General features: G+C 32.8%; 1 protein-coding gene across 1 annotated transcript; it reads right to left on the minus strand.

Moving 5' to 3' along the window:
- Positions 1-6: 6 nt before the first annotated feature.
- On the minus strand, positions 7-12646 carry LOC135137630 (alpha-(1,6)-fucosyltransferase). Its single transcript, XM_064067337.1, has 6 exons — positions 12051-12646; positions 11554-12001; positions 2170-2356; positions 1873-2110; positions 1494-1821; positions 7-1157 (listed from the first exon to the last, which is right to left on the minus strand). The coding sequence occupies exons 1-6, from the start codon at positions 12281-12283 to the stop codon at positions 822-824; spliced, it is 1770 nt and encodes a 589-aa protein (XP_063923407.1). The 5' UTR covers positions 12284-12646; the 3' UTR covers positions 7-821.
- Between the last annotated feature and the right edge of the window lie 7377 nt (positions 12647-20023).

The raw sequence follows: 20023 nt of genomic DNA on the forward strand, positions 1-20023 counted from the left end.
CAACCATTTTGTGAAAATATTTTATTACAAGTAACCTAATAAATTGTGATTATTGTTCGTTCAAAGAAGGCAACTATGCAAAATAGTTACAAACTTTGAAAGCAAAACCATGTAATCACTACCTCTATATACATTTCACACTGTTCTACTTACTTCTCATATTAACATAATCTGGATAGTGATATTTACGAGTGACCTTTGACTTGAGATTAAATTTATAGGAAAATGAGAAAACCCACTTTATGTAATGATTGCAATGGATTTTTCCATCTCGAATTCATTATATAGCGCCAATAGCCTTTAAATTTGGATTCGTATGCAAAATAAATGAATAGCGAATATTTTTGGCACATATCTATCATACTGAACCCACGGATATGTGAAACAAAAAATATTCACTCAATATACATGGGACGTCGTCTTTTAATAAAACTTCAATTAGTTGTTCAACTCGATAACAACATAAAATATATAAACTATAATATTACGTTAATATTTACAACGAAAATAAACTCTGTTAAGCTCGTTTTTCGCTTGTTATTGTATTGCACCTTTTACATAAAGTTGCACGTTAAATGAGCAGAACTTACTTTAAAGTTACTATTCTACCGTGTGCTTGAAATGTCCCTGACGGTATTTAATACCAGTTCCTACCATATCACAAACCGAATTTAAAATTTAAATCGTTCCAACAATACAAAATCTAATTTTGCTATTCACTCTGCAAATAAGACTAGTATACCTGTAGTTACCCAATCCGCCAAAATTCTCACAGAAAATCAACAAACAAAAATAAACCTATCACATTCATAACTTAAAAGTTATTGGTCTTCGGGGTCACGTTTATTCACTTCTGCGTACGTGGGAAATTTGGCTGTTTCTATTTTGTCATTAACTTTAAAGCTGGGATACAGAGCGATTTGATTGGTTCTCAAGTTCCGGCCTTTGCTGAAGCCGTTCCAGTGATTCCCGGCTACTCCGATGAGATCTCCAGCGATCACGCTCATTTCGCCAGGCTTCTTGGGATCGTGGGGCAAAACGGCGATGGTGTTGTGAGCATTTTGGCCGCCGTAGTAATAGATGTCATCTAAAGACCGGAAACGAGCTGACGCGTCGGGAAAGTAGTTTTGCATTAATTCGTAGGCCACCCGACATACCTGATTAGGACAAGAAGACTCGATTTATTCACTGTTAGTACACAATACTACAAATAAAATAAATAAAAATCTTATACATAAAAATAAGGTCATCTCTCTAAATCAAATCCGGTACATTAAAGACTCTCCATCCCTTCTAAGTAATATCTTTAAATGGATACTACAACTGTTATCAACAGACGTTCTGGACTATAATATCGTAACAAATAATACAAACTTCATGCTAGTGTCACGAATCAATAGCGACTGGTAAAAATGGAATTATAATGAGCAAGTTCTTTTCATTGTGTGTCTCTAATCTTAACCAATCCCCTCCTTTGTAATGCAATTTCTTACCTGAGACGAGAAAGTGCACACTACGTAATCGCTCATGGATAACATGTGAATATCGTTGATGATGCCAAACAACGATGAATCTGAATACCTCGTCGAAATTCCCGCCGTCTTCGATATTGACGGATCGCCAATAACTTCATACTGTGGGTACTTGTTTTTAGCGTCCAAAATTACTTTCGGATCATCGGTAGCTAGGTAAATTCGTCTTTTATCGATAGTTTCTTTTAGTTCTAATTGCTTATAATAGTCTTCCACAGCAGCCATATACTCCTCGATACCGTGGTAAGCGGCCTCCGTGCCTACTTTATCAGTTCTGCGCACGTGCACTCTGCAAAAAAAAAAATAGAATTTTACTTTTTCTTTTGTTTCAATGACGTACCCAACAATAGGCCTCTTGAATCCCATTCGAGTCATCGTTTCTTGTATCGCGGCAGCAGTTTTGGGTTGTGGTCTCAGAAGATACTTCAAAATTTGTCCGACCCACCACACGATCGGATCCCCATGTAGCCTAGTTAACCGTGGGGCCAAGTCTTCGGGTATTGCTAATGGTAAAAATGGCGGACGCGGTGAAAGCGAGTCTATTATTGGAAGATTCAGGACTTGAGTATCTGCACTACCTGTAATGAACCATATTTTATGGTTAAAGCTTGAAGTTTATGTTTGGATAAAAAAATACCAGGCCAGTTACTAGTACTTTCGCCACTTGGATCTCTACAAGTGTCGCTGATTGGTTGGAAAATTTCTTCCCAGCCGGCTTTGTGGTAGCGCCATCCTCTCGATTTTAGGATTAAAGTTCGTTTTGTTCCATATGCTACCATGAAACAGTATACTGCGTGGTGCAATTGGCAACCGTATCCACAACCCTGGAAAAGAATTGGAAAATTAAATGCAATTCTACGTATGTTGACACTAATAATATTGCCTCTAACAAAACTTTTGTTACTTTGCAGCTAAAATACAGCTTTTGAAAAAAAAAAATCAATGGTAGCTTTTACTTATTTTTACAACTTGTTCAATAACTGATCATTTTTTCATTATCTACATATTGACTTGAGCTCACGAGAAACCTTGAAAAACAAATTTTCAAACACTCGGTATTTCAAAAGTGAGAAAAAAACGTCAAGTAAGATGACGTATTCAGATACCCCTTAAATGAATTCTACTGTGAGTAATAATCTTGTTATTTCACAAGATCAACAATTTACTATATTTCTTCTCCTTGTTTACAGTATTTTATCAAAGATTTAAGGTCTTGACACGTTAATCTTTGTATATACAAGCGTTTTAACTTAGTTATGAGGATACCTGATCTTGTGATGAAGTTCAACATTAAATATTTAATAAGGCATTTATTTTGAGTTGCGTTTTAAACATCCAGTATTTGTTCCTGTATTTTTTGTGCAAGCAGGCGATAATAATTTGTATTCCTGTACAAATGTATCAATTATTTATAGCTCTTATAAAAACATAAACATTTCGCGAAAAAGTAAACTGTTTTAAGAGTAATGTACATAATAAATTTCTCGGTGTTTGGGCTGACGACGAATTTCTTGAGAAAAATTAATGCTTACTTGGAACTAGTAGGGATAAAAACTTTTTAGCCGGGGTTTATCTGTTTAAAATATGTTTAAAGCAGAAAATGTCGCTTTGGTGACGGAAATTCATTCCTTATGGTCAGTACCCTTACAGTGAATTTATTTATTTTTGAAAGAGTACTAATTCAGAGCAGATTGCTAATTAAATACAATGTTTGCCTGAAGTGAAAAAGTAGGCTTAACGACAAGACATATTTCGTGTCATCGTGGAATAAAAATCACCCAGAATTTATTTACATAAAGGAAGATAAATAAATTAACGTTGTGTAAACCTTGCAGTACAATAGTTTGGGTTTAATTAACTATTCTTGCAGTGGAAATTATTTAAACTAATATCCCTATATAATCTTTTAAACCTGTATTTAATTTTGTGATTAGTGTATTTAGTATTAATGACTATAATTAATTAGTTCAATGTAGATATATTATTTGATTCATTAAAAAGAAGGTCTTTTTAAATATTGTTTTAAATACGTACTTAATTGATTTTATGATTCGTGTTTTGCACGGACGTCGCGATGGATTCCAGAAAGACCTCGATTGGGAAACATCGAGAAGGAAATAGTTAAAATAGAGCCCACCGTCGGGAGCGGAGATTATTCAGTCGAACCACGAGTCCAGCGGATGTTAAGTCAGCAAGTCGAGTGAACCACGGAGTTATTCTGTACATAATCGTTGTAATAGTTAGTCGTGTAATTCGAGCTATTAAGAAATACGTTGTTGAGTTTAACCTACGCTGAATTCACTCACCCGTACAACGTAACAATACTTTGGAAGTGTTTTTGCGAAAATTTGGGCGTTTACGGAAAATACTCAAAGCGGATTCGTACACCACAAACCACAAATATAGGCTGCATATGTTGTATAACATTTAAATCACTTTAAAATAAAATTATTTGACATGATGTCATCAAATTGTTGGTGGGGATGATTGGCCAAATTTTGGTTAGCGTTTTATGATCTACTTGCCTAATACACACACAAAATGTGACAACAATCGGTCGGGTAGTTTCGGAGAATATCTTTCTAATAAAAATTGACACAGACGACAGATAGACAGACAGAAACGGTGGACCACTTTTTCGTATACTCTAGAGATTGTGAAACGTCAAGGAAATATAAAAGTGGGAATTCGCCCATAATTATTTCGACACAACTTCCCTACTCTTGAAGCATAGTCCAACAAGTCTTGTTGCTTTGAAAAGTTATAAAACTTGATTTTTCGATTTTTTGTGGTAACCTTTCTAAAGTAAAAAAATATATATAAATGCATTGACAAATCATTACAAGAATAGATAGATACATGTTTTACACATTTTAGATGGGTTGCATCTGAGACAAATTGGTGATGGCGTCATCAATTTGGAGGAAGGGATTTGATAAAGTTTCATTACGGTTTTCCGCTTCCGAAGCTAAATTGTTAAATGTTACAGATTTTTTTTTCCAAATATATATCTAGATATTAAGAGTAAAAACTACAAAGATTCATAAATCACAAGTATTCCTGCATATTTGTAACATATTCCTATATGTTATAAATTTTAAACATCATTTATTCGGCACTATTGTTAAGATGATATCATCAATCTTGTCGGAAGGGAGAACATAAATGGAACTCAATACAAATTCGTAAAGCACCCATGCAAGAGTGTTATTTTATAAAACTTAAAGAACATTCAATTGGGCAATAAACGAATAAATTTTGATTAACGATTTACCTTGTTCATGTGTACTCTAAAACATTTACAAGATTTCAGAGCATTCGGTTTTGCGAGTTAAATTGTAAAATGTTGCTGTACAATTTTGACTTTTTTTTAATCTGGATGTTTAGAGTAAAAACTGAGTACGGATTCATAAACCACAAGTGCAGGAGTATGTTATTTCATATAATTTAAATAACATTTATCACTGTACATTTTAGAAATGACGTCATTGGTGGGAGTGATTAGACAAATTTTTGTTAGCGTTTTACCACCTACATCATATTCATAATATACATCTAAAATTTGACAACAATGCGTCCGGTAGTTTCGGAAATTATCAGACAGACAGACCGAACCGGGAAACCTATTGTTCCGTACTCTAGAGGTCACGACACGTCCAGAAAACATAAAATTAGCTTTCGTCAGACGGACCCTACTACAATACTTCCTTAGCTTACGCTCCGAGAGTAAAACATACAAATTGGTCTACAGCATCTTAATAAAATATTTGCAAAACTTCAGCCCATTGAGTTTTGCTGTTTCCAAGTTGAATTGTAAAATGTTGGTATACACTACTGATTTTTTTTTTTTCAGAAAATCTAGATATCTGTGGTAAAACATCTAAACGTCACGCTGGATTTATAAACTATGAGTTATAACAATAATATTAGTATGAAAATCTGATATTTTGTAAAACAACATTTACAAATGCAAACTTTTGAGATGACTTCAACAAATTGTTCGTTGAGATCAGACAAAGTTTGGTTAGTGTTTACCATCTACACGATGGTCCTAAAATACATAAAAAAATCACAGTCATCAGTCCAGTAGTTTCGACAATTATCTGCCTAATAAAATACCAGCTTACGCTCGAGAAGGAAAAATTATTAGTCTGATTTACATAATAATATTTTAAATGAAATTAAGGATAACGATTACATGTATTTTGTAGGAAAAGCTACTAATTTTTGTGGGCGTTACGTCGTAAATTTATTAATACAATATTTTACGCCAATTATTTAAAAACTATAAAGGAGCATATTTAAAAGTTGACAAGAGGACAATGTAAAAAATCTCCTAATACATTGCAAAATTGATTTTTGGGGATTGAAGTTGCCTTGAACCAAATTATAGATAAAATATATACGAGTATATAATTGTTATATTTAATATATTCAGTGGTTGGAAGTAACTCAATTACAAGTAATTTATTACTGTAATTCAATTCCTTTTCAAGTAATGAGTAATTGTAACGAATTACTTTTTTGAGTAATTCAGTCTCTTTTACAATTACTTTTTGCAATTACTTTTAACCCAAATACTCAAAAATATTGTTTTGTTTTTCTCTACGAATCGTTTACCTGACCTGCTGGGATTATTATACCTGTTCGTCCCCACAAAGAGCAGATTAACCCAGTAGGGTGTTAAAATATAAAACGAGATTAGCACAGAATTTGTTGCGAAACCAGGTAATAACCACACATAAGCTCTTCCAATTTTAAGGATGAGCTAAGGCATATTCCAGAATAGGGAAATAGTGAAATACATATAAACTTCTGCCCAAAATTTTTTTTAAAAGTATACGTCCGATTGTAGTAAACTTCACAAGTTGAAATGAGCGTAAAAAAACCCTACCCAGACTATTGTTCCGTATTTAAATTTTGTTGTCAACAAAAAACTACAAGGCGTTAAAATTGTGATCTGTATGAGATTATCTGGTTTTCGGTATTTATAGATCAATTTTAAATTTTCAAAAAGGTACAACGGTAGAAATTGTATTAAAAAATCCACTGCGCTTGACAGAAATAAAATATTTTAATAAATAATTGAGTAAACAAGGGCAGAATATTTAAAATTTGTGGTCAAACAAACATTAGCCATCTTTCTGGTTCACTCAAATCTATAACAGGTAATCGATAGAGCCCATCCTTTTAAACTCCTCATAATGCGCCAATAATATTTTATAAGAGTGTCCACCCTCTAAGCTTTTCTAAATTTAATCGATAAGTCACAACGCCAAATAAGAGGCAATTAAAGACCGACTTTTAAGTTTACATGATCTTGTAGCCCCCTTCTAAACATCCTTTTTATTAAAGATTAAAAGATTTGCGTCCGCAGGTAATTATCGGTGGACTAATATTTACGATACATTTACACGTAGCCTGTAAGATATTTTGAAATCTCCCACCAATGCAAATTTTTGTTTAAACGTTGTTGCAGTTGGCATCGAACTTTTATTTGTCGCTAGAGTACAATGAAATTAGGCGCATAAGAATCAGCTCTTCAATGTTTTTAAGACAAAACGTCATGCCTTAGCTGACGAAAATTTTGAATGTCAGTTATTATTGAATTTAAATTATGAACATAGTCCTCTTGCGGAAGTATTTTTTGTTTTATTTTATTTACTGATGTGAATATGTAACAAATGCGTTAGTAAAATAAATCACTCACTGCTCTTTTTCATTCTAACCCGTTTTTTCTTGACCCTTTTGACCCATACAACAAATATCTAAAATTTTATCTTCATCGAATTTTTCAAAGTGTAAAAAGTAATTGTTAAAGTAATGAATTCCTTTAAAAAAAGGTGTAATTTGTAATTTTAATGAATTACTATTGTTACTGAATAATGAGCAATTGTAATGCAGTAATTTTTAAAAGTAATAGTTCCAAACACTGAATATACTGCATTGTAAAAATTGCAAAAAATAAATCTTACTTCGCGAAAAGTGTTGGTGGTAAGATAAGTATGTAAGTCTGACCACTAAAACAATCATGAGGCACATAATTTTTCAATTAATTTTACATACATAAAATCAATATATAATATATTACTTATTAGATCTTTAAACCATAGCATACATATTTTAAGTACTGTAAACATCAATAACTCAAAAATTTTAATTTCTTGAATAACATGCATCTTCCATACATAGCAAGACGATTTCGTCTGGTTATCGCTAGGAAAGTATAAATTCATCACTTTGTACAATAACAGGACTGTATATATGTTACAGCTAATATCCGAAATCCGTTATTATGCATAATAACTAGACATTTTAGGAATTATGCGTAATAACTAAACTTATCAGTTATTATGCATAATAACCGGAAACATTAGGAATTATGCGTAATAACTGAAATTTTCAGTTATTATGCATAATAACAGAAACGTTTAGGTAATATTGATAATAACTAATAAAGGAACAGGAATTATGCATAATATTTTCCAAAAAGCTACCCACCCTGCCTCGCTTTCCCCTACATATCACATGTACAGTTGATTTAAAAAAAAAGGGACAAATTACAGTTATATAAACGTCATATTCCCATTGCTTTTCATTGATTCATGAGAACCTGAATTGCTCATCTTGTCCCGTTTTTTTGAAATCAGCTGGACATATTATAGACCAGTGCCGAAGCCTTTGAAAATGGTAATAAGTGAAAAAAAATTAGAACAGGATGATACCCATTGGAAAAGGAGGAAAATATAACAAAAATAAAGGAAAACATAATTTACGGGCGATCTGAGGTCCGAAAGGGGAAGAGGGTGAGCTTTTAAGGGTAGAAAACGGTTTATCACGATTTCCGGCAAAACTAAGTCCTGTCGCAAAAAGTTAAATGGCAAAGTTGTAGGTAATGAAAAGATTTACAACGTTTGTATTTACACTTTCCTTACATAACCTCAAAATTTATGCGAAAAATGCAAATAACCGAGTTTTTGGTTTTTATTTTTATCTCCCACAAAAAAAAAATTTTAACGAAATTTGGTGAAAACTTACCTATTTATGTCCCAAACTCACTGTAATTTTTTTTATTCAAAATATTTATTTTTTTCCCTTATTTTGATTTAATATCGAAAAACCACCCTAATTTTCAATCGAAAATTCTCACGTCAAAATATTTGCTTTTTTAAAAAATCGGTGTGCTTTTTGTTCGCTGAAATCTCTACTTTCTGAAGGTGTAAAAAATTATACATTACTATGGCAAATTTTCACAGGAAATGCAAAAAAACGAAAAAACTCGAATTCAAAAATTTGTGTTTTAATTATTATGTAAAATTTGGAGCTATTTATTAAAATGTACACGTTAATTACTCGAAAAATGTAATATTCCATGTTACATTGATAAATAAAAAAATTTCAAATCGAAATATACTAGGAGTACTATAATTAACAACCAAATAAGTTAATACACTTAATACTTTATAAGACATCTACAATATTTTATTAAAGTTGTAGGATAATTTTTAAATTATATCCATAGGTGCCTATTTAGTGCTATTTTAAGATAACTTACATACCTGAATGGCCTACGGAACATTTTAGCCCATCAGAAGAATGAACACATCGTCTATAAAAATACACGTGCAGGTTGAGTTACTTGAAGAGAATCGTGACGAATTGACTTATTTAAAAAAAACTTTTGGAATCTACAGACATAATTAAAATCTCCATAGAAACTGCCAGAGATACTAATAAAATTGCCATAGTTGTGGGTCAAGATATTTTGGTCCTTTTGAATCAATTGAATTCAAATAATTATGACATTTATTTTCTCAAACCAAGTTCTGGAAATGTAAAAGATCTATTTTTCACGTCCAATAGTTTCAAATATGAATATTTCAAAAATATCGTTGCATTTCTGTATTGTTTTTCTAGTTGCGATACAACATCTGGGTTTGCCGGAAAAGGAAAGAAAAACATCGTAAATTCATTGTCTTCTAATTTATAAAATTCTCGTGTCACAGTGTGTGTAACCAAACTCTTCCGAAACGGTTTGACTGATTTTTATGAAATTTTCTGTCTATATTCGGTAGGTCTGAGAATAGGTCGTAAACTATTTTTATAACCCTAGGTGATAAGGGTGGCCTACCCAAATTTTTTTTTGTTATTTTTCGGACAAAATTTGTTATTTTTATTTTTTTAAGATTTGGCTTCAAAAAATACATATAACCCTAAATTTTCACCCTTCTACCACCAACCCCCATTTTGTAGTAACGATATTAGTATCTTTTCTTTCATCCACAGATACGCAATAGGGTTCAAGATGGCTGTTGAATATAATCATTCTCGTACGATAAATTCTTATGTATAATTTATACTTTAATTTAATTATAATTTATTTATTTATTTTGATTTAATTTTTTATTTAACTACTAAATTATTCACTAGAAATAATTTATATGTCAAAACAACATTTGCCGGGTCTGCTAGTTAGACGATAAAATTTTGTCAAATTTGGCCAATATTTGTTATAAAAAACATGCAAACGAAGAATATATCGCAAAAAATGTATTACAATTAATCAAATATATTTATAAATGTAAAAATGACAGTATAACACTGAATCAATTAAGATTTCTAAAATCAATTGGCAAGAATTAAATCATCATTCATATTGACAAATCTCCCACCAACAGAAGGCGTTTGTTTCATGGATTTTAAATTTTTGAGTTTATCAGTGTAACATGGAATCTTACTTTTTTTGAGTAATTATAGTGTAAATTTTAATAAATAACTCAAAATTTTACATGATTAAAAAAAATTCGAATTCGACTTTTTCGTTTTTTTTGGATTTCCTGTGAAAATTTGCCATAGTAATGTATACTTTTTTTTAGACCATCAGAAAGTAGAGATTTCAACGAACAAAAAGCACGCCGATTTTTTAAAAAAGCAAACATTTTGACGTGAGAATTTTCGATTGAAAATTAGGGTGGTTTTTCGATATTAAATCAAAATAAGGGGGAAAAATAAATATTTTGAATCAAAAAAATTACAGTGAGTTTGGGACATAACTAGGTAAGTTTTCACCAAATTTCGTGAAAAAAAAAAACTTTTCTGTGAGAGATAAAAATAAAAAATCAAAAACTCGGTTATTTGCATTTTTCGCATAAATTTTGAGGTTATGTAAAAAAAGTCTAAATACAAAAGTTGTAGATCCTTTTATTACCTAGAACTTTGCTATTTAACTTTTTTCGATAGGACTTGTAGTTTTGTCGGAAATCGTGATAAACCGTTTTCTACCCTCAAAAGCTCATCCTCTTCCACTTTCCGACCGCAGATCGCCCGTAAATTATTTTTCCTTTTATTCTTGTTATATTTTCTTCCTTTTCCAATGGGTATGATCCTGTTCTAATTTTTTTTTGTTCTCAAAATATCGGCCCTGGCCTATTAGGCAATATGCTTAATGACTAGTGTTTCAGGTATTATGCATAATTCCTGTTCCTCTCTTAGTTATTATCAATATTACCTAAACGTTTTCGTTATTGTGCATAATAACTGAAAAATTCAGTTATTACGCATAATTCCTAATATTTCCAGTTATTATGCATAATAACTGACAAGTTTAGTTATTACGCATAATTCCTAAAATATCTAGTTATTATGCATAATAACGTATTTCGGATATTAGCTGTAACATATACATGAGCATTTTATTTCTTATGCGTAGTGATGAAAATTCTAATGAGTCAATGCAACCAGAATAGAAATTGCACTATTGTAGATTAACATATTTTTTATCATATATGTATGTCATGAATGTTAATGAACAAGATTATTAAATAGTTAATAGTTTCCGCTATGACTTCAGAATGCTATTAATTTTAAGTGTATAGTACAAGTTAATTCATACCAATACTAAACAAATTTCTAAAAAAAAATAATTTAAGCTGATTTGTAAATTAAAACAAAACGTCTTTTAACATACAATTTAGTTTCAGCCATCATACATTTAAAACTATGAAACTAACGCTCCTCTTACCTTATTTAAGCTACATATTAACTTTTTGGCAGTTTTACAGTCAGCTGGATTTTGTAAATACCGAAACCTCTTCTGCACCAACTCACTCAAGTCATTACTCTCTTTTTCTCTCCACGTTGCATACCCATCAACTTCAGCCAACTGATCCACGTCGTGCAATAACGACCGTTTGTGCTCTGCTCCCAAATTCAACATGTACTGAATGTGATCAGAAACATCAGGGGTTGCTTCCTGAACCCTTTTCTGAAGCTCCAATAGACCCGAATGTATAAAGTACCAAAACTCTTTGGTGTTACTGAAAATCCGCCTCCTCAAGAGTTCATACTGAGTGTTAGGTTCCTCCTTGGAACTCACATAACCGAGCTGGTTTTTGGTGTAGGTATGCTCCGCTTTAGTCAGGCGGTACTGGAAGTTTTCAATGGCTTCTTTCTGGTCGCCTTTCAAAGATCTGTAATTTCGTGGATAAAATGGGTGAAATGAGGTTTGTGTTAACTCACTCTAGATTGATGTCCCTGAATATCTCTTGTAACTCTGTGTTCTGGCGCCGCAAGGCTTCCAAATCGGCCAAAGCTCTGGTTAGTCGTTCTGAGGTTTTGGTGTCTGACGATGACATGTGGGTACCCAGCATAGGGAATGCTGTGAACACTAGTATTACCAGCCAGATGAACAGGAAAGCTCCTAGGAGTCGGTGCCATCCTACGGCGTTTATTTGTCTGAGTATAGCGCTCATTACGACTCCAGTTTGAAGTTATAGGTTATGTTTAGCCTTTGGCATATTTTGTAATCGGTACATTACACGTTGTGGTGATAGCTGTTCATTATTAGCACTATCTAAAGCAATTTGAATGACATTATCAAGGTTGCTCTAGATGTACGATAAGAAGTATTTCAGAGTGCCTACAGGAAATTTGATTGGTATTTCGTTCGAGGTTTCATTAATGCTTCCGTTTGATGTAAATCACTCACATTGTTTAAATATTACGCACAGTTTCACATCTCAACAATTACGTTTAGCACTGTGAATTTTATTACTATTTGGGTGTCATAAACTGATAAACATTAACTTTTATTGTCAGTGTGGATTGTAAGGATGGATAGGCAACACAAAATACACTTGACATTTGACATTTAGTAAACAGATCCGTAATAAAAAAATTGAAAAACTTCAAATAAAAAATGTTTAGTTAATAAATCATTAATATAACATCAATGTAATTTAGGAAATTATAAAGACAATATAATAGTTATGTAATTTTTATTATAGTGGCTTTAAAAAAAATGTTATGTTATTGAATATGGAATATGTGTAATCGTAAAGCCGGCCACACACACAGAGGGAAGACTGTGCAGTTAAAAGTGTGCACGCTTGTCGTAAGTTAAACCCGTACTCTGTAACTGCACACACAGAGAGAGACGGAAGACTGCGCAATCAAAAGTGTGCACGCTTGTCGTAAGTTATTACAGTGGCGTGCATTTGTATTATATATATATAAAAAAAGTAAAATAAATCAGGCATCATTTAAAAATACGCTGTTATACATGTGCACCCTAACAACAGACTTGACTGCACATGCCACATTCTTCCCCACACACTGGGAGTTTTAACTGTACCCCGTGGCACGTACATTCAAGGCTTGACTCTTCCCTCTCTGTGTGTGGCTGCCTTAATAACTACATTAACTGCGAAACTACCGGATTGATTGTTGTCAAATTTTATCTACAGGATGAGTATTATAATAACGGGACCTAACCAATTTTCAATGCAACATAACATACATCTATTAGTTAGTGCTAGATTCCAAAATAAACACATTCGTTTTTAGGATCAACGTAGACTAATTGTCACTAGGTGCGTTCCTTTTACCAGAAATCTCAGATATTTTTTCCTCATTTGACTCTGACAGATGTTCCATTTACGATTTGACAGCTAACTGAGGTGAGTCCGAAGTGAGATTTTTACCTCCCCCCTTACAAGCACAACCTCGCGAGATCGGAACAACTGAGGCTTTTTATTCAGTTGTGGTGGGAGGAAAAATGGACCAATCCTAAAGTTTGGCACGTTTGGCGCTCACGCGGTTGTGTCTGGTATATTTTCTTAATTAATATTTTAAATAAAGCAAAAATATCATTTGCAATTTAGATGAAACCGACCGATGGTTGGCAACTCAGTGAAACTGGCGACGTGATGGTGGAAAATACCAATAAGCACATAATTATTATTATTTATCCTCTAAAGTCGAAATTATTTTAATGTTATCTTTATGTTTAGTAACATATAACCTGTATTATTAATTTATCGAGCGACTTGGATTCACATACACAAGTTATTACGGGACGTGTGGCGGCTAGTTTAAATTATGCCAGTCAAGAAGAGCACAAAATTTTAATAAAAAACTATGTAGCGGCAGCGGCACTAAGCGCTGTAAGAGTGTGGCGGTTAAGCTATATCAATTTCATTCTAGAGCACAGCAAAAACACCCATAGAGGGCGTTGTAGGACGAGCGGCATTTGGGGCCCCTGGTCGTGGCTGTTCTATCTAATGCAAGCACTGCCGCACAGCAACTCTCTAGTACGGATGGTGCCGTACGAACAGGCCGTTACGATCGCAAACTCGCAGTTGGGTCCCGGCTATTACGAAGCCGACAGCATCACGTCATCTCGACCGTCTCTGACTTCTATACAAAGCCTGGATCCTTTGTGCAGATGGCGCGATAAATCCCACCAGCTCGACTAGGAACCGCCTCCTTCGCTTCTGCCACGTATTTCTGTGTTATTTACCTCAGTTAGATTTAAATGTTCAATTTCTATAACTCTGACATTAAACTACGCCTGAATAAGTGTTAAAGTTTCAAAAGAGCAATAAACAACATTTAATTCGCCATAGATTCTTGTGAAATTTGAAACAGCAAAGAATTCTTATATGAGATTAAGATAGGACAGCAGAAAATTTTATGATGGAAGCATCAATCAACAAAATATTTACAAACAAAAAAACTAGCAAAGATTTATAAAAACAGAAGATCTCAGGTGAGAAATAAAACTTAAGCAGATAAAAATATCACGTGATGTTATAAACTGCAGAGCATGAAAATTTACGTTCAATTTAAATTATACATCAAAGAAAATTACTGAAGTTAAAATTGTGAGATAAAGAAAAATTGCATGAGGTGAAAAATTACAAATCTAAGAAAATCACATCAGGTTAATATTTGCCACACTTTATCAACGATTCAAACAAAGAGTTACATTACGTTAAATTATGAAAAACTTTATCAATGATTCAAACAAAGAGTTTACATTATGTTAAATTATGCCACACTTTCTCAACGATTCAAGCAAAGAACTTATATGATGTGACATTATGCCATGATCCAAGTGACTGGTTACTTAAAATAATTTGTTTTGAGAGTTTATATTGTGGACTGTTTATCCCAAACAAAACACATGATAAATAAACACAAAATGCGTCCTGCGTTGCGAGGAAAATGCGTCTCAGTGATGTGATGATGATAACGATGATAATAACTGCCCAAGGGCAAAAATTAAACCCTCAGCCCCTCAGTCCACGATATTTTGAATTCTGTCGCCTTTCTACGGTTTTTTCCACAGTGGCGCAACGTTAGGTTAATTTAACTGCCGTAAATGAACTATTAGCAATCTTGTGTGAAGAATTAAGAAGTGTTATAATGCACTTAAGTATTAGCATCCGGAAACGTTATTCGTAATTTAGTAAACAAAAAAATCTCCTAGCAAGTACCTACTTTATCGGAACAATCTCTGATGGTTAGGCGTGTGTTAGAACCAGTTAACGATTAAAATCTTAACAGGAACTGTGAATTTACAAACAGTGAATCAAATTTACACGTGTTAGCGTCGGTCGAAATTCACTTATTTTCGCTCGGAAAAAACCGCAAGAATTAGCTACGCGCGTTGAGGAAACTGTGGCGTCGCCGTCGTTACGATTATTTGTCGTCAAACAAAGGCTTTCTCCCTTTTATTAACTACCAAGCCAACTAACTTAACCTAGCTAACTTACCACGTGGTTTTCACTCACACCACACAACACACAGTGAAGCCTACCTCCCTACCAAGCCGCCATCTTCTACCAAGCCGACCTCTTCTAACAACCCTCTAACTAAAATTCCAAGCAGAACTACCCACTACCCAAGAAGCGCTAACGTGCACATGGTTGCCTATGTTTAACGATTTTTTTTATTGAATTTTTTTTTCAAATTCAAATTATTCGAATGTGATTTCGCTCCACCGTTAATTTTTTCAGCGTGAAATTTTAATTCAAATTCGGTTACCACAATATGTACATTAAAAATATTAAAATCCCTGAAACAAAATTAATTTAGTGAATTTTTGTCTTACAGAGATATCTTTTTCACGCTCAGTACTTAGGCGGCATTCATGGCGTATTCTGGGAGTCAAATAATTTCTCAAAATTAATTTAAATAATAAATTAAAATGAGAATTATTTAAATCCAACTGATCCATACTAAACAAATGTTCGTAAGGTATCAGACGGTTTCAGTCTCTGACTCTCCATAGCGACTGTTAAATTAGTTAATCGTTTTTTTGCTACTGTTGGCGGTAAATAGCTATATGAATGTTCTTCATGAAAATTCATTGATGGTGCTTGTAAAGGTTCCAGGGTTATTTCATCCTCGTTTTGTTGTTAAGAAAATTAATCTTCTACTGCATTTGGGTCCATCATGTTTTATGAGGAGTCTGAAATCATGCATTGTTATTAAACCCTACTGGTTACTACGATGTTAACTGTTGAACACTGTTTAAAACTTACAGTTGGAGTATCATCAACACCTTCATTGTAAGATTGAACTGTAACTAAACTAACAGTCAGTCTATGTAATTAAACTCTCTGGGTTAAATCCTTTTACTGTGTTATTGGGATTTATCATTCTACCTCCTCTAATTATATGATGGTAAATCGTTAATCAAAATTTCCATTTATCCCTTTCCAAAAAATTCAAAATTTTGCCGAATAAATCCTATCTACAATATGCAAATATTATGACTCTATAGTGGATTCATAGTTTTTAGAGCCACTTATACACAAAAAATAATTAATCAACCCATCTATTTTATTGATCAAATCAAGAACAGCACACCGAAAATTTGAGTATACAATACTGTTATTATTAGTATTACACTGCACCTATTCAAACTGATATGCGTGCTCTTGTGATGATGTCACCACAAAATTTTGTAATGGAAAATCTCATTTGAAACATATGAATTGCATGCGTTTTTACCTATACTTTAACACTACACACATATGAATAACATACAAGGGTTATCATGAGAAAAATAAAATTCAGAGAATCAATTTTTTTTAACGATATAGAAAATCAAACACGTATGCAACAAATTTTACTAAAACAGAAGATCATTGACTTTCGTTTTTAAATCAATTCCAGTAGTAAATGAAGAACATATTTGTGTAAGTAGAGGAGGAAATTAACCAAAGTGGAGAGACATGGAGTGGTAAAAGTTGTAAAACATTTTTTTCCATTAATCAGCCTAGTTCTGTTCACCAGTGCTTCATTTTGGATTGTCACTTCCTTAAAGAAAACCCACCGTATTTAACACTGTGAATACCCATCACGTCACCTTGAACCAGTATTATTTTATTGTGTGCTGAACCTGTCACAAGAGTACGCAATAAACGTAGTAAAAATAATGTGGTTGTTCTGTGAATATAAATATACACTACTAATAATTGTAGCCCTAGCTTTCAAACAAATTTTGTGTGTTTGTGAAGAATCTCATATAGTGATTTGTGATGACATAACAGACATCAAAGATAACGAAACCGCACCATGGCTTCACGTCCAGATTGGATCTTTAGAAAAACGGGCGGAACCTCTGAAACATGTTTTAAAGACTGGTATTCTGTACACTTTGTCAAGGACACGATTTTTGACCATCATCAATCAAATAGGTCTTATCTCAAGATTGTATGAACATCGTCACTTACGATATTTGAATTTGTATGGTAATAATATTAGTGAAATTTCCGACTACATGTTTACTCGTATTTATTTATTAAAAGAAGTGTACTTGAAGAATAACAACATCCAGCATTTGGGAAGAGAAATATTTCAGAATCGGACCTTGAGCGTAGTGGATCTCTCTAGAAATCGTATCCAAGCGATAACAACTTGTTTCTACAAGTCGAAAATAAAATGGCTCCTACTGAACCACAACAAGATAAACTTTATAGGGTTTGAACCTTTTCCTCCAAATTTAGAACAGTTAGAACTAAACGATAATCTGCTGGAGTCTATAGAAGATGAACACTTTAGAAATTTGAGAAGGCTGAAAGAACTTTACTTGGAAAACAATCGTCTTACTACAGTTCCGAATATCGTAGATTTGAAAAAGATTCAGTTCTTGCATTTCGCCTACAATAACATACAAGAAGTGCATTTTCGTTTTGATCAACTTCCAAAATTAGAATTTCTTGATCTTGGTTTTAATTCCATACATAACGTGACAACTGATGTATTTACTGCCGCTAAATCAGCACCTATAGTTGTTTTAAGTTTCAACAAACTAACCAACATGGTGTTTGAACATCCTGAAAAAAAAACTGATCTCGTTCTTTATGGAAATCCTTGGATATGCGACTGCTGGTTTCAAATAGAGAACATTACCTCAAAATATCATCATCAACAGACTTGCGATTTAAAACTTTTCGATAAAGGAGAAATACCGTTGTGTATTCATGCTGGTCCATGCAGTGGAACTCTGGTTGTTAGTAGAAGTGATATTGATAATTACCTTGACGTGGTTAGTGATTGTCAAAATGATGCCAAGAGGTGTAATTTTCGGTTATGAGTTTTCTTTTACTTTTGTAACATTTTTGCAAGATAATGTACGTAGTTTATGATTTTGAACTTTGTGCTACAAATTTCTAAAAATATATTTAAAATTTTGATCATTTGTGTAATTTTTGAGAGTCGCTTGTCTGGGAAATAAATTACTAAAGAGAAAAATTATTACATTTTTCACTTTCTGAACATAAATTATTTTATCAATATTTTTATGTACTCATCTTCACTAAAAAAGTTTTTCAAAGTTGAACTAATTTGCAATGTTCAAAAAATCATGCTTGTGTAAATGTGTACATTTATTTTCTTTATGCACCGTATTCTTATATCGTTTATACAGGTGTCTAAAAAAATTAATGGAAAAATATATATATTTGTTGACCAAATCAGAAACACCCCGCAACTCATTTTCATTGTACCTACTTTTTGTTACTAGAATAATATTATACCTATTGTACTGATTGGTATATTTTTCACTACTATAAATTTGATGATATCATCATACATATTTACGGAAAAAATATTACAAAAAAAAAACAAAATTTCGGAATTTAGTGTTATGGTTTATTTAAGAAATTTAATTTGTTAATATTACTGCGGTACTTCAGAACAATCAAAATAATTAATGAAAATGTCTCACGTTGAGTAACTTTAATATTTTGTATTTATAACACGCAATATATTGTTTAAGTGTTTGTTGCAGTCCTATTGATCAACATCAGTTATTTTTTAATAAGTACTTGTTTTATCTACGTGCTACCGAAGATCATTGACTTTAGACTCCTTTTATCAATTCTAACAATAAATGGGAAGAATTTTATGTAAATGTAGTAAATTTTTCACAGTGGACGTGTAGTAGTGGAAAAATTTGTAAACTTGTAATTTTTTTAATCCAAATAGTTCGGTTTGTGTACCCACATCCTTAAAAAAACCACAAAATTCACAATAGTTTGTTTGAGAATCCCCAATGCATCACGTCACCTTGACGCTGTATTATTTTATCGCGTTCTCTGACCTCTCACAGCAGCACGTAATATCTGCAGTTGAAAACATGTTGGTGTTCTGCAAAGCTAAATACGTGCTACTATTAGTGGTAACCTTAGTTTTCAAAAAAATTTTGTGTATTTGTGAAGACTCTCATATAGTGATTTGTGATGACATAACAGACATCAAGGATAACGAAACCGCACCATGGCTTCATGTCCAGATAGGTTCGTTAGAAAAACGAGTTGAATCCCCAAACCATGTTCTAAACAGGAGTCTTTTTTTTACTTTGTCAAGAACAAGATTCTTGACGATCATCAATCAATTACGTCTTATCTCAAGATTGCCTGAACATCGACATTTACGGTATTTGAACTTTTTTGGCAATAACATTCTTGAAATCTCTGATAACACATTCAGTCGTATGTATCTGTTGAAAGAAGCGTATCTGAAGAATAACAACATCCAGCATTTGGGGAGAGAAATATTTCAGAATCTGACTTTGGATGTAGTGGATCTCTCAAGAAATCGCATTCAGTCGATACGATCTGGATTCTATAACACAAAAATAAAATGGCTTTTGTTGAACCACAATAAAATAAACTATCTAGGATTTGAACCGTTCC

This window comes from Zophobas morio, unplaced genomic scaffold (genome assembly GCF_036711695.1).
Source record: "Zophobas morio isolate AGI-343-1 ecotype UQ-CSIRO unplaced genomic scaffold, CSIRO_AGI_Zmor_V1 ptg000029l, whole genome shotgun sequence".
Classification (NCBI taxonomy): Eukaryota; Metazoa; Arthropoda; class Insecta; order Coleoptera; family Tenebrionidae; genus Zophobas; species Zophobas morio.